General features: G+C 36.0%; 1 protein-coding gene across 8 annotated transcripts in view; it reads right to left on the bottom strand.

Annotated features, from left to right (window-relative positions):
- PAM (peptidylglycine alpha-amidating monooxygenase) overlaps positions 1-16,653 on the bottom strand; it is a 119,768-nt gene that overhangs the window by 1,947 nt on the left and 101,168 nt on the right. For 4 of the 8 annotated variants that reach the window (XM_054003209.1, XM_054003213.1, XM_054003211.1 and 1 more), the window contains 8 exons: positions 11,191-11,307; positions 10,609-10,681; positions 9,093-9,300; positions 8,249-8,449; positions 5,458-5,576; positions 4,365-4,464; positions 2,961-3,014; positions 492-704 (listed from right to left, as the gene is read on the bottom strand). In XM_054003209.1, coding sequence (XP_053859184.1) covers positions 492-704; positions 2,961-3,014; positions 4,365-4,464; positions 5,458-5,576; positions 8,249-8,449; positions 9,093-9,300; positions 10,609-10,681; positions 11,191-11,307 — 1,085 coding nt within the window. The remainder of the gene's footprint in view (positions 1-491; positions 705-2,960; positions 3,015-4,364; positions 4,465-5,457; positions 5,577-8,248; positions 8,450-9,092; positions 9,301-10,608; positions 10,682-11,190; positions 11,308-16,653) is intronic. The other 4 variants (XM_054003210.1, XM_054003214.1, XM_054003212.1 and 1 more) reach the window with 3 other exon arrangements.

The following is a 16,653-nucleotide window of genomic DNA, read 5'->3' as shown; positions in this document are numbered from 1 at the left end:
TGGAGCTATGAATTAAGCTGCACTATGGAAGCATGTATGACTCATAGAATTGACTAGGTAGGAGAGAGCAATAATACATAATTTCTTAACTGCTTTTGTTTTGCTTGTATCTCTGTAACACCCATATGGAGTCTTTTGTTCTCAGTAGTTTAAAAATCAAACTATGCTTGCAGTATTAAAATTTCTGAATTCTAGACAATACAACATGAATTTATTCTAGTCATTTCTGAGATACCAGTTTTTGCCTTGACACCAATTAAAGTTTTTGATACATGTTCTGAAGAGGTGCTAGCTTGAGGTGCACTATTAAAGGCTCAGGGGGCTGTAGGTGCTGTGTCCCTGCCAAGCTGTAAGTTTGCATGCAGCATCACTGCAACTGTTCAGGAGGACAAAGGCACAGGGAGCTGCTCTCTTCATACCCTTACCCCCCAGTGTTCAGAGATATTTGGAACTGGAATAATAAAAGCCTGTTCTCTAAAAAAGTTACTCACAGTTACCTCCATAGACAGTTGTCTTCCTCCACCGAATAAATACTAAAATTACTAGCAGGACAACAACAGGGATAATAAGAAGAGTTGTAATAAGAACAAAGGAAACTCCAGCGCTGCTGGCCTGTTGGACCAAGTGTTGTTTATCCATATTCTTTAGAGGGTCTCTTGATTCTGGCTTGTTTTTCAATCTGGCTTCAACAATTGTTTCTGATTCTTTAAAAAGAAAAGAATTTCCACATGTAATCCATATGCATCAAGCTGTTGCTTGAACAGCTGATGCAGAACAAAGTGTTACAGGAAACAACAAGCTAGGATACCTGAAGTGCTTTGTAACAAGGAAATAAAAGACAAACTCTTATGGAGACATTTTTTGCTTTTGCTGATGTTATCCCAAATAAAAGGAAGAGCGAGTCTGATTGATACCACTCACTAGCAAAGATTCCCTCCCCTTTTCTCAAATGAGGAAAGGAGATGTGTCAAACAGTTTTGTCCTAAAAAGCATCTACTATTTAAAATATAGGAAATTACCTCAATGATCCATTTTTGCAAATAACTGTGTGGTGTAACATCATTTAAACATCTCCTTTTGACAAAAACATTTCCACAAGAAATACAGAAACCAGTATAAATCATGTTACCATAAACACAAAGAAGAAGTTTAAAGATCTTTCTAATAAAACTATGACAAAGGGTTAAATTTTCAGAACTATTACATTCCATTAAGGAATTTTGGTTCTACAAATCTGGAGAGCTTTTGAAAACTGCATTTAGTCATTGCTGACTGATTTGTTAACTCTATACCCACAAGGAGAAAAACTATTTCAGAAAAGCCTTTATGATGTTGCAAATGCTTTGTAATAACTTTTAGTAAGTAAAACTGTCTAGCTATATATTTTGAATTCAGACTGAACAGCTTGTCTTTACAAGTAGCTGCATCACAAACACTTTCAATCAACACTGTTTTGATTCTGTATCAAAATTAAAATGATGCTCTACTCTGAAGGAGTAGCAAATGGTTCAGTTTACACTCAGCATTAATACAATGATAAACAATATCATTGTTATCACAAGTACAAGGATAACAATAACACAATGAAAACATGCTGTCTGTTCAAGTAGTTACTGCTAAGGAAGATTTTCCTCCACCATCTTTCCCACCTCTGGGCAAAGTTACAGTTCTCCATATATTTTCCCCCATGTCAGAGTAGTACAAGCACTAGTAGCAGTCTGTCACCACAAGGCTGTGAGAGTGCAGGCCACTCCTCTCCATTTATAAAGCAGATGACACAGCTCCCAGTGGAGCTGAAAGATGTTAATTTCAGCCTACCTACTCTAAACAGTTTTAGACACTGTTACTTAAAACCTCTTTCTTACCGTGGTGTTACTATTGCATTTTTTTCTCTATGACATTGGAAGTGTCAGCTAAAGAAAGCCGAAAGGAATTTACATATCCCTAGATATACAGCATGCTGTAAGGTCAACACTTCCCTTTTGAGTGCTTCAGGCAGGCTGGTGTACCAATGGAGATAAAATAAAAGGATAACAGTGCTGGCAGTAAGCATTTCATTGTTTCATTAGCCTTCCTTATTCTATTTAATTCTATATGCTTTCAATTGGCAGTTGGGATTTTTTTGACTTTTTTCTATCTGCATATACATGGCTGAAGCAAACTACATAAGCTCTGAATTTAAGCAAAGAAAACAAGTTAAGAACATTTGAACATTTTAAATGCCTTTGTAAATAGTACCATAATGTGGTACTGTTTTTCTGAAAGGGAAATGAGCTACATAACAGAATACAAATGGTTAAAATTACTTTTCATCTACCTTAATTGGTATTTTACTCCTTTGAATCTCCTCTGTGTGTACTGCCTCCTTATACTGTTCCTATATGCTTTCATTTTCTTTTTCCTTTTTTTTTTTTCATTTTCATGCAGATTAAAGAAATAAAAAGTCTAGTAAATCTATGGGAAGAAATGTAAATAGAAAAAAATAGTATTTCTTGCCATGTGGTGTGACTGACAAGGCTGTGTACTAAAAGACTACGCAGGAATATAAACCAATTGTCGTTTCAAATAACCCTTTGGTGTTGGGGGTTGTAGAGTGGGGGAGGGTGCTGGGAAGTAACTGTTGCAGTTGTATTTCAGAGCTATTTCTGCATCTAAGGGAGCTGCCACAGATACCAATCTGGACCATACCAGATGGTAGAATGGAATTAACCTACTAGTAAAATTTTTATTCTGTGACAGTGAAGCACTTGTCATTACTGGAAATGAAATGTTTAGGTTGGCTGTGAAACAGCATCTACTAGGTAACAGTGTTACAAGCTTCCTTCTAATGCTTCCTATAGGAACTCACAAAAAACAGAACAGTCAAACTAGTCAGCATTTTGTCCCTTCAGCTTGGCAGAAGCAGCCCTAGTCTGTGTGAACATACTGATCCCTTCATTTTCATTATGAATCAGACTAACCTTTTGTCTCCTGTACCTCAATACCAGCCTTTTTAACTGACCGATGTTCCATTTCTGTAAAACAAAATCATTCTTCAGGACAACTGATATTTCAGAAAGGCACTCAGTGACATCTTCCTGCTAGCTTTCTCAAATGTACTGTGCAATCCTATAGTAAACATTCCCATCAACACTTGAATTTCACCACAGAGAGTCAATATAAACTATTCAGTAGCTCGCTCACAAGGCCAGAGAAAAAAAAGGAAGAGCTCAGTTCATGAAAGTTGCTTGCAATAATCAGCTTTTATGAAACAGAAAGATTTTACATGTATGCCTAAAAGTTCATAGATTCCCACAAAAACAGAACTTTTTATTAAAATCATAGTGAATTAAAGGCTGGTTGAATCAGGGTTTCTTAGCCACTCCTCTTTTATACTTCAGCAAAAACTAAAAAGAAAATTTTATACAGGGACTTCCCTTTTCTAACCTGTAAAAATTCCATTACTTTCTTATTCTCATGTTTCTTTGAAGAAAAGCTGAGAATTGTTCATGTTCAGTTTACTACATGCAGATAAAAACATATCCAATCAGAATTGCAATTTATCTGGTCCAGTCTCCTGTTAAGAGCAGCTGATGCCAAATGCCCCAAAGGAAAATCTATTAATTATAAACAAGACAAATAAGCAATAACTAGCTAGCTTAGTAATTAATACCAGTGGACTCTTACTGGACGACTAACATCCTGAAGCCTAAGACTTTATGTCTGTCATACATTTTTTTAATCCCATATAATGGAGCAGTGGATTATATTTTTATTCCTGTAAAACATGTAACCTCTCTCTGAGTTCTACTAAATTGATGTCTGACTAATCAGGTTCCTCTCCCTGAACTGAGGCTGCTTGCCTTGGGGGTTACTAGATTAAAACTGGCAAGTGTTTCCTCTGTATAGAAATAGAACTTCAAAATATACTAGATTAATTTTCTAGTGATAAATGCTTCCAATGAAATGAATAAAATTTTCAAGTTGACCTGTGTTTTTATTTCATACCTTGGGAGTTTTCTGCGTGATAACCTCAAAGAAAGCAGTTGAGGTCTCAGCAAATGATACACTGAAATTACTAAAGTAACACTTTTGTTAAAGTTACTTTTTTGTTACTGACAATGGATGTGTAAGGCAAACGCATGTTGACTCCTTCTGTGACAAACTCATGTGCCCGGGACTCTTCTTTGACAGAGCACACAACAATGCTGAAGAACAGTCTTTTAATGAAAACTGAGCAGCAGCACACAACTGCTGCAAGTGAAGCTTGTAGTGCACTTTAAATCACTCACTATGCCACTAGTCTCTTGGCCAGGGGTACCAGATAAGTGATACCTGAAGGTACAAAATGTGAAGTTAGGACATTAAGAACAAAAAGAACATACTTTCCACAGATGCAAACTTCCACACTGCTTTGGCATGCACATCTCCAACAAATACTGTTCTATCTTCTGAAGCAACAATATCATGTGGCATCTCAAAGCTCTGTGAAGATAAGCAGTCACAGATTACCCCTAAGTGTCTACGCTCTCACAAGGCCTCCTTAACACCTATCTTGAGCCTGCTCATATTCAATCCTGCTTTAGACTGGAAAATGCAGCAGGTGCTGGTGTGAAACCCAAATGTGTGCAAGGAAAGGAATTCCATTTCTACTGAATGTTTGCCTTCTCCAGGGATAAAAACATAGAGATTATTCCATATATTAATGCTAAAAAAATTATATTGATATTATTTCTATTCATATTACTACATTCCACTTTATCTGCTGAAATACGTATTTTCAAAAAGAATCTTGGTTTGAAGCCCACACATTAAATTTTTGTTAAAGTTCATATGCAAAACAGCTATTTGCTATACTCAGAAAAAATAACTCTCAATATAATTTAAAGCTGGACTGCAAATAAATAGTGTATGTGGCACCAATAAGTGAGAATATTAACATTCATTCTTTAATCTAAGACAATATATTGAAACTGTTAAAAAAACCCCACAGTTTTTATGTACAGTACTGCATGAAGAACATTTAGCCTTAACTTACTCACTAGTATTCTGTGAAGACTGATATAACCATACAGTTGCATATTACTTCTGCTTAAGAATAAGCTCTACTTTTGACAAATTACTAGCATCTAAATATATGAATCTTTCAATTCCTTCATTATTCTCTTAAATTAACTTTTAAGAACTGTAATGGCAGTAATAAAATAGGCTTATCCTGCCTGAAGATATTATCTGTAGGAATCATCTAGAAGTTAGTATAATTTTCAAATGTGTATCAAATGTAAGAGCTAATACCCAAAATTCTAGTATTTTTTTTAGTACTATAAAGAATTCCTTTTGAATACCTTACGTTATAAAACATCTTATTTCCAGCAATAAGCAATTTTCTGATTTCTTATGGAAGTTGGAAAAGTAAAATGTTACCAATGTTCTCATATATATAATTGTATGTAACAGGCACTCTGTGCAGTACTCTACCTTTCTAAGTGGAATGAAAGTATCAATTATTTCTCCAGTAGAGAAGTTCATCACAAATCCTTGCACTGATTCCGCCTCTTCAGGATAGGGCATTCCATTAACTGCAAAGAGGAGACCACCTGCAACAACATTAGATTTGCCTTAAGAACCCACACATAGCAAACTGCAGTGAAGATGGAACTGTAATAGTTTAGATGAAAAAAGGCTGCCTGAGAGACAGAGAGACAGAAAGATAACAAGAAGCTAAACTACAAGAGGAAAGTTAAGTGAGGTATAACTCACTGAAACTTTGTCAATTAAGAGATGCACACTTAGTTCAAATAAGAAGAACCAGCAAGGCAATTATTTTACATACAGTTTAAATGTAAAAGGAATGTGAAGATGTTAAAAAAACAATCTCAAGAATGCTGTGCTATGGATGGTCGACCTGATAGCAGAAAGTTCTTTCAATGCATCAAAAGAAGAAAGTCAGCTGGGGAGTAAGTGGAACCACAAAAGGAAAAGATGTGAAAGGGGACTCAAGGATTAGAGGCCTATGGCAAAGAAATGGGTTTTGTCAGATTTTTCTGTTTAATATGTTGGGAAGTTTCTAACACCCTTTTTTTTTTTTTTTTTTTTCTTAGTAAAGAGATCAGAGGACACAGCTCAATGGGAAGCACAAGGTATAAGACAAGTTGGAGTTTATTAATTTATGAGGTTTAGATGGAATTCACTCAAATTCAGAAAGAAACCAAATGTGAAATCAGATTTCAGGCCAAATTAAATAACCCAGCACTGCAAACAGCCACTTGTCCAGAAGACTAGCAGGATGCTGAAGTAGTGCCCAACTACAAAAGGGAGCCTGAGAATACACATTACCAATTCTGGCATCCATCTCCAGTAAGATGGTAGAATCCAGAATGAAGACTGAGACATAGGTAAGTGTGGCCTGTCAGAACAAGTTGGTGCGGCTTCTCTAATTGTTGTGCCTCAGCTCTGAACAGGGAGAAAAAGCACACAGGTAATTGTGCTTTCAGAAAACCCTTGACAAGGTAGTGCATCAGAGGTTATTGAATGTGAGTTATCAAAGGGCTGAACAAAAGATCCACTAATGAACAGGAAGCAAAGAGCTAAACTTACGGGCAGAGCTTATAATTCTTCAGGACAGAGAAGTCTGAATAGTGTGATGTTGAAGAGATCATAGTCAGAAATTTTATTCAATAGTTTTCATCAATGACTGAAAAATGGGGCAAACAATGACATCTAGCAGTCTGAGGAAGATGACAAGTTTTGTGGAGAAGTCAAAACCTTCATGATACTAAGGAAGTCCAGAAAGATGTCTTATACAAATAAGTTGTTAAATAGATGACAGAACACCTTCTGCAAAGACAACTGTAAAGTGATGTTTCTTCCAAAAAAATAATCTAGATCATGCCTATGTGATGTTTGAACTTGGAACTGGCAGCTACAGCTCAGGAGAGACATCTCCAAGCCATCCCTAAAAGATTCCTGAAATCTCCACCTCCATGTACAGTGTCAGACAAAATTTCAGTAGAATGTCTGGCATCATGAGGAGGAGAATTAGGAATGGAGGGGACAGTTCTACACTATGCAAAAACTTAGCATGCACACATATTGAGTACTGTGTGCTTTTTTACTCTCTGCATCTCAAAAAGGTTCCAACGAAGCTAAAGATGTTGGAAAAGAAAGGCAAATACAATACTCCAGGGGCTGAAGCAATTAAATAGCTTATGGGGAGAGGCTGAGGTGGCTGGGGTTCTTCCGTTTGAAGAGGATAAGGCAAGATGAAGGGGCCCCAGACTGGGGCAGTGTGGAATTATTATTCAGCTCCCAAAATTCTGAGATTGAGCAGCATTCAATGAAACTAGATCACTTTTTATATTAAAAAAATAAATAAAGTGGATAACTTCTGGAGCCTGCAATGGTGGAAGACCAATGAACCAGACCATACAAGTCAGTTTGAAATGGGATTAGAATTTATGGGCAATATGTCTCTAGAAAGATACAGTGAAGAACAGATCAGAGGTCACATCCTAAAACTGCTAAATAAAGAGTTTGTTGATGCATGGTGAATAGGAGAGGAATGACTACAAAATGCATCCAAGCGTACAAACACTCTCAGAGTGCCTCTTTCCACTGTCAGAGACACAAAGATATCAAGCCTCTCATCCAGCACAGCATTTTTTTACATTCTTGAAGATGCAAAAGAGAGAAACGTGATATTAAATTTGGTATTAAGGAGTCAGGAGCCCAACATGCCAAAATTCCTCATCCAGTTTTTAACATTTACCTTACCTTCAGTATCAGTGTTTAAAATCTAATCCCAATAACAGAGTAATTTTAACCAGACTGTGATAATAAAAACCACAATGTTTTCTGTTTGCTTTCAGTTCTCTGATTTCATGAAACCAAAATCCCTTCTTGTTCATTTGGTCTTAATTTTGCTGTCTTCAATGGAGTTAAAAATGAATATTTAGAAATGTTATAATTAATAATATTTCATTATTTACTGATTAACTGTGAAGTCACCAGGAAGCAACAAGATCATCTACTTGGTGACATCACATTTAGGGAGTAATCAGTCATTTTTTTAGAAGCAGAGATTAGATGCAAACTTCCCTCATACGCAAGCAGGAAAACAAGTAGTTCTCAAATTTTTCATTGCATCAGGACTACTCTAGAAGATAATTAATATTCATCCTAAGATAACACAATAGCACTTCAGGAAATAACACTGACATCCTGGCACAAAGCAACTACTTGAAATATGAAGAACAAGAAAAAAGATTACCTGGAACATAAGAAACTGCAAACAACTCTCTTCCAAATGCTTTGTGTTTGATCTCTCTTGTGAACTCCCCAGTCTCCAGCCTAAAGCACTGAATTCGACCATTTTCTCTGTCTGCAACGCACAGCTGACTCAAGTCAGGGATCAGGGCTAAACTGTGAGGGATAAAAAACTGCCCAGGCCTGGATCTGCCTAGAGAAGTCTCTGCAATTAAAAAAAAACCCCAGGTTTGTGTCAAAGTACACACTGAAACTATCAGTTTTATTTAAAAACAGCAGTATGCCACATAATGCAATGTAATCCTGGGAAAAGACTAAGGTCAGCTTGCTTTCTTCCTAGCATTTAGGTAGATAACTCACAGTAGCCTATTGTGTTTTCTTTACAAATCACAAATTTAGAATTTGCAGTTTCCTGAGAATATTCAGCACAGTTACAGTGATACATAAATCTGAGTCAGGCAGAAATATAATTATTAGTAACACTTAAAAGAGATGAAATCACAGCATAAATCTGGCAAAAAATGATTCCTTTCTTATATGTTTAAGAAAAAAAATTGGCTTTATGAAAGTCAAAATATTTTTTGACAAAATAGGACACAACAATATTTATTCTGAAAGCAAGATAACAAACCCCCATTTTTTTATTTTTAGGAAATATATAACCACTACAAGTAGCTGTAGAAAAAAAACAAGAGAAAATTTGGATGCAAGGACAATGCTGAAATTCATGTATTTCAGTTATAAAAATTAATTTTAAAAAAATTAATAGTAACATCAGCAATTTTATGGTTCATGATAAGTTCATGGTAACAGCAGTATGGGTAAAGTACCAAGAGCCCTGACTGTACCTTCTCCCCACTGCATCACATACAGTCCATTTGGAGAGAACTGAATAATCCGACTGTTGCAGTAGCCATCAGAGACGTAAATGCTGCCAGTGATTGGGTCCACGGCCACATCAGTTGGTTGACAGAAATGATTTTTGTCACTGCCTGGTTGCAAAGGTATTCCTAAGATCAGTAATGGCTCTTTGTCATTGGCTCCTAGTTTGAAAACCTTTTTTTCAGTCAAAAGGAAAAGAAAAGAGGTTTCAGTTATGGAAGATGGCCTAGGGAAAAACTCCTATCACTATGTATAAAATAAATTTATATACCAAACATAATCTTAATATATTGGCCATAATATTTATTATTAGTTTTTCAATAGTCCTGATTCTAGGAAACTTCTGCTTAAAATACAAATTTCCCGTCATTACAAAACAAACAATTTAGTCTCACTTTCTAGATTTAACTGCATCAATAAGCAAAAGACATAGAAGAAAATTGCAGAGGGATTTTGAAAGGCTGGAGAGAGGGGCTCCATGAGAACCTTGTGAAATTCAACAAGGCCAAGTGCAGGATCTTGCACCTGGGTTGGGGCAATCCCAAGCACAAATACAGGCTGGGAGGAGAAGGGATTGAGAGCAGCCCTGAGGAGAAGGTGTTGGTTGATGAGAAGGTCAACATGAGCTGGTAATGTGTGCTCACAGCCAGAGGTTAACCATGTCCTGGGCTGCATCCAAAACCCTGTGGGCAGCAGGGGAGGGAGGGGATTCTGCCCCTCTGCTCCGCTCTGGTGAGACCCCACCTGCAGGGCTGCCTCCAGCTCTGGGTCCCAGCAAAGGAAGGACACGGAGCTGCTGGAGACAGTTCAGAGCAGGGACACCAAGGTGATCAGAGGGATGGAGCACCTCTGCTATGAGGAAAGGCTGAGAGAACTGGGACTGTTCAGCCTGGAGAAAAAAATGCTTCTGGGTGACCTAATTGTGGCCTCCCAGTTCCTGAAGGGAGCCCACAAGAAAGATGGAAATGAACCTTTTACAGATGCATGTAGTGATAGAATTCCCCATTCAAGTGGGAATGGCTTCAAACAAGGAGCAGGTTTAGATTAGATATTAGAAGGAAGTTCTTTACCATGAGGTTGGTGATGCCACTGGTGAGGCTGCCCAGAGAAGCTGTGGCTGTCCTACCTCCAAAAGTGTTCCAGGCCACATTGGATGGTGCTCTGAGCAACCTGGCCTAGTGGAAGGTGTCCCTGCCCATGGCAGGGCAGCTGGAACAAGATAATCCTTAAGGTCCCTTCCAACTCAGACCATGATTCTATGGTCTGAGTCTATGATTCTATTATTTCTACAGGCTGTGTCCTTGTAGAAAATTACTCAACACAACTATATTCCATGAAGTGCACAGGGGTGAATTTCTGCAAGCACATTCTTAATGTTATTCTAAACAGGCCTAGATAAGCAATGTATGTCAAATCTCTAGGAAAATAAAAATATTTTTTAGCAAATATTATGGTCCTGATACTAAAGCTTCAGAAACATACCTGATGAAGAGCTACATCAGTGACCCAGTAGTTACCATTTTTATCTACACTCAAACCATGTGGTAAATAAAATCTGCAAGCACAAACGTAGAAGAATGAAGTTAAAATCATTTTTCTGGAAGAATGATATAGATGTGAAGATTTCATTTTTTATCTACAGATCAAAAACAAAGGCTGTACATACTAACTATATGTAGCATTTAATGAAAAATACAGCTTTACAGCTTAGAATTTTCTTGACAAGACTGTCTCAGTTATGAAATTCCGTTGATCTCCGATATCTCACTCAGGCTACCTTAGCATCTATAAGAACAATGTACAATATACACTTCTGTTAATCTGGCTGGTAGATGCAATTATATGAAATGTTAGAAAACAGAGATCATAGAGATGGCAAATTACTTTTATTATTTGTTGACTTTGTTTATTTATTTACTTGAAGATACTCAGGCTACAATTACACAATTGTACATAAATGCACAAACATAAGATAAAACACACAAAAATGAGTTTAGGGACTCTTTGGAATAAAATGTATGGAAATATTAGTTCAATTAGTAAGAGAAAAAAAAAACAACTTACAGACTTTTGCCTGTGGAATGAAGCAGTTTTGCATTACTTGGATTCAAAACAATAATTGTGTTCTGTTCAATTGGTCCAAGTCCTCTTTGCTGATAGACAAATTTGCTGTCAAAAGAACTGTACAAAAAGAGTTGAATAGAAAGCCAGCATTAGACGGTTCTACTGATGAACAATATACACAATATACAACATACAACTTAAAGCCAGTTTTTGTAGTTCAGTTCCAATGTGGGGTTATTGGCTTCATTTTTTCTTTAAATATAAACCTTATTACATCACTGTATGATTGTAAGAGTTGGTAGTGTTGTATGTCTGCATTTCCTTCAGAGGTTATGACTTCCAAACTAAAGGAGCACTAAATCAACACAGCAACAATTAAAGATAAAGCAAGTAAGTAAAAACCCCTTTTCAATTTTTTTCTTTTTTTTAATAATTTCATTTTCATGGCAACACAGAAATGAGAAATTCAACAATACAGCCTAAGGAAAAAATATAGGGAATCACCAGGGCATACCTGCCAGTAAGACCAGGTATACTTTGTACCATCCAAGGCAGTCTGTGCATATTTGTGTGTCTTCTGTTTTTCCTTTTTTCATACGCAGTTCAGTATCTTGCTAGAGTTTACTACTGCAAGATTCAGTTCTTATGGTTCTTACCCTTTTCACAGTGTGCTTACACAAGACTATAGGATATTATGTGCATTCCTCCTAATCCCACAAAATTGCACTCAATTTTCAGGGTACATGGAATATATTAATAAAAACATTTGAACATGTCACTATTTCATACATTAAGAATCAGGATAAACTTTCCAGAGGACATTTACTGGACATGAAATTATCATATGCTTCCAAAAAATAAAAATATAGTTGTCTGTATCCTGACAGAGACATTGGCTCTTACTCTAACCTGTTAAAATATATGTTCAGCTTTTAGTGGAGGTAAACAGACTGTAAAATATTTTGAACAACATTTCAGGCTAAATGTTAGAGCATGGTGTTTGATGTGAATGAAAAATGCATGAATACAAGGCCCATTCCCTGTACCCACTTTGTATTTTTAAATCCATTTGTTAATCCCAAGAGAAATCCAACCCTGATTGATGCTACTTGGTAAACAAGAATATACTTTGTAGTCACAGAGAAGGCTATGAATAAAGCTATTAAAACTATATATTGTACAGTTCTAACAGTCTCACATCTCCATAACATTAAATATTTATATGTCTAGAATATTTAATGTGGAAAAGCAATATTGGCTTTATAGATAACCAGAAAAATCAATACAGGATGTGTTTAAGTTTCTGCATAGGCTATGATCAAAAAATAATATTTAGATACTGCCATTGTATATAGTAACTATCTGTAACTATTGAATTTCTGGTAGAAATAATGTCTGATGTCAAAATAATCCTTTTGACTATGAATGGTTAAACCAAAGGTAAAAGCTACTAAAACTCTCCCCAGAGTTCTGCCATCATGAAGAGGGAGAGAATGGATAAATGGTGATGACACACAAAGGCCTATACTGGTGTTGTACCTTTTTGTTTGAACATGATTCAGCAGGTGCTGTTATATTCTTTACCATTCATGACAGTAATCTGCCATGACAAGTTCTCTTCATTTTGAAGTTTTATTTTAAAAGGAGTCTAACACTCATAAGGGCTTGCTCTAGCTATGGATTACCAAACTGTAGCATCAACAATGGACAGACAGAACTAATCTTATTTTTAATCTACATAGATAACTGCAGAAAATCTACACCAATAATCAAAGAAAAGAATCTTAATGATGGTAGATATTGTACAGAACAAGGCCCACTGAAAACATGATTGTATCTGCAGAACTGACTATTTAGACTAAAAATAATTATTGGCTTTCCTTGTTATGATTTTGGTTCTTAGTAATGGTGCTGTCTAGACACCACATTTCCTGCTATTCCCAGCTCTTCTGGGAACTAAGTGATTTCAGTGTAAACAAGAGATTGTATGGTATGCAGAGAAATTCTAGTGAACTTGAGTCTATGGGAGTGATCTTCCATTCATCTTCTCCCTGTCAAACTTCTTTTCTAGGAGGATGACTAGAATGCTACAAAATCACAGTCACTCTTTTCTTCCCAGTGCTTGAGATTAATTTCCAGGCAACATACCTTTGTTTTAACTGATAAATAAGAACACAAACAATGCTGACTACTTCCAGCTTAAAAGCAGCAAGACCAAAACCACACAAAGAGAATAAGTAAACACAGTAGTCATATTGCTCTAAAAGATGGTTTCCTGATAGGCTCTGCACTTTGATACTGAAGGACAAATAAAATCTACTGCATAGCTACTGCTTCTAATTTCAAAGTCCAATGTAATTCCACAGTTATGTTTCTACTTCTCATCTGGCCACTTCACACTAATGCAAGCAATTTCTTACTAACTCTAGTATCCTTCTTGTGAGCTACATACTAAGTTTAGACACACCACCTGGTCTCATAACCTCTGAAAGCATAACCCTGAGGTCTATTCTTGATCAATATCCATCACCACTGTGGCACTGTCAGTCTGCCTACCTTGATAAGAATGCAGTAACAAGAATGGGACTGATATTCTCTAGTAAGTTCTTCATAAATTGGATAAATAGCATACATTTTTCATCACAAAATGCAAAATAACTTCAAACTGATTCACTGCTTAGCCATGAATAGTTTTAATTTTTTTCATTCTACACAATACATGCTGCTTATAGCAAAGACTGTTCTGAAACTGAAGAGACCATACTGTAGAAAAACCTAATTATTTAAGAGGCTTATTTTTTTTAAATCATATGCTGAAGAAATGCTACAGCCACTGCAAAGCTGCTACTGTATTACAGGGCTTATCATTGCATAATCTTTGTGCTCTAAAGTAGACTGAAGTTACCTCTTGCAACAGCATAGATCATTCAACCAGCTATATTGAGCTGAATGAGGATCCAGCTTTTGTGGCATATGTTTGTGGATATTCACATATCCTCTGAACAGAGACACAGCTCTCCCAAGATTTTCCTGGGAAGCTGTGAGAAAGATGTGAGAAGCTGTGAGAAAGCTCAGAGAAAGAATTAAAACAATTATTATCTGTCTTTCTGCACAGGATGTTTATAGATATGATTTTTCAGAGTGTGCTATTCTTGGTTCACCAATAGTGTGAGAGGATTTTACTCTAAGACCAATCAAGTCTTAGCTTAGCAAGTTGGGTTATAAAAGACACACTATTCTCCATTAAACACCTTCCTTTCACCTTGTGAAGACTGGAGTCTTTTGTTCCCATCCCTGACTCAACAGAGACACCTGTTAATAATGCATTGGAAATATTTGTGCATAGCCTAACAGCACAGATTGTTTTTATTTGCTTCTATACTAAGCTGGTGAAGCATTGAAACAGAAAATAAATTCTGGGCTTTCAGGCTATTGATTTATCATGTTAACAATTTGGTAAAGAATATTCTATTAACTGTGTATTTGCAGCTAATGATAAAAATTAACTTAAAAGTCTGATAACTTCTTATGCCTCCCCCATACAACTGTCATGATAAACCCCTTCTAAACACCATTATTTTTTTCTTGAAAAATGAGAACACCCATTACTCCTTCCTTTTTCATCACAACACATGAAAGGGACCTCAAATTTAATTACCCAAAGGTAAAAAGGGAAGGCTGACTGGGTGAGCGCATTTCTGTGTGCCTCTTTTCCATGCCACAAGATGTGGAAAAAGAGCTTAACAACAGGCATGTTTTCAAAATACATTTTAAAATCATCATACTCTAAAGAAAAGGCCTACAGAGTTCTAGTTCAGCTGAATTAAGGATCCCTATCAACACTAGATTTCCTATACATTGATTAACTATGCTCCACAAAAAGAAGAAAAAAAGTAAGACTTAGGAACAAAACCCCTCAAGAACAAAAACCCTCAAGGATTTAATGATTAGTTATCTTTATGGAAGGCCATGTGTAGTGTTACTGAGCACTGGTGGTACATCCATGGATTTCCAGACTACATATCACAACTCCAATCTTCTTCTGCAGCCACAGCATAATGAAGGTGAAGTTCTGTCTGTCTCTCCATAAGATTGATTTATCATGCACACCTGCTATTTTAGGGAATGTTAATTTCTTTTTACAGTTTTGTTTAAAAACTGTAGGCTTTCCAAATACTGCCAGACCTCAAACTCAAGTTTTGTGCTCTGGATTGTTCGTATACTTCAATTGCCAGATACTCAAAAATATTTATTTTAGAAGGACCAGCCTATTTTCAAATATTTTAAAAATTCGTTATTCAACAACACAAAGAACAGCACTTGTTCCTGAGTGGGAGTATAAAAAAACCAGCTTTTACACAATACTTGAAGTCTGAATAATACAAGTTGTATAATGCATCCTTTAGTCTGTATTTATATACACTTGAGCAGGAGATATCACTAACGCATGAGAATCCTGTATGAGAAACAAATAATTGCCTTATCTGCTGCATTATGTTATTTATCTTAAAACCTAAATAACTTAACTTTCTTTCATGAAACACTATTCTAAGCATAATTGGTTATCATAATGCTGAGAATACTCTCCTATTTTTCAGACACAATGTTATCTTTAAATGAATTCATCAGTATTTGAAAACAGCCCTACCCTTTAGTCTTATAGCCATATATATGGAGAACAGATGTTTACAAAGAAGACAAAATAAAAAGAAAATTTTAAAAAAGGAGGTATTTAAAAAGGCTACCACATAACATATTACAGACTTGTGCTATTTTCTCTCAGTATTCTCTTGCAATTTCAAAAGTATCCATATAAACACATATACAATTTTAAAAATCAAAGACATAAGAACACTGTAAAAATAAAGATAGTAGTCTTCTAGAATTAGTTCTGTTCTTAAGATAATATACCTCTGTTCTTAAAATAATATACCTCTATACCTCGGTTCTTAAAATAATATACCTCCATAGTTCTGTTCTTAAAATAATATACCTCTGACTACATAATTTTACGAACACTAGAAGGACCACCATCCTAGAGTTCAGACATTTTTTGGTTTGAGTGATGCTAAATGTAGCAAATTTTATCAAGTGAGTAGAATAAAGTTTGTTTTGAGGGAGTACCTTGTAATAATCGCTTTTTTTTTTCAGTGTACATAAACACAAAGAAGAATGGCCATAACTTTGCATGTCTTAAACCCAAGTTTACCATACTAAAACATTATTCACCCGGGCTAATTATTCCTGCTAAGACACATGGATAGGTAAGGATAATTAATCTCAGTTAATATCATACTAACGTGGTCATACAGTTTAAGGACCTAATGTACTATGTTCTTTTCCTCTGGAGACAGATTCTTACTGAAGACCTAATAACTCATCATCTTGACTTGTCAGTCACCATTTCTATTCTGAGTCTCTGAAAGGCACTTTCAGCCAAAGAACTGAATTTTTAAATGGAAA

Source organism: Vidua macroura, chromosome Z, assembly GCF_024509145.1.
Source record: "Vidua macroura isolate BioBank_ID:100142 chromosome Z, ASM2450914v1, whole genome shotgun sequence".
Lineage (NCBI taxonomy): Eukaryota > Metazoa > Chordata > Aves > Passeriformes > Viduidae > Vidua > Vidua macroura.
The sequence above is the reverse complement of the archived record's forward strand: the minus strand, read 5'-3'. Positions and strand labels throughout refer to the sequence as shown.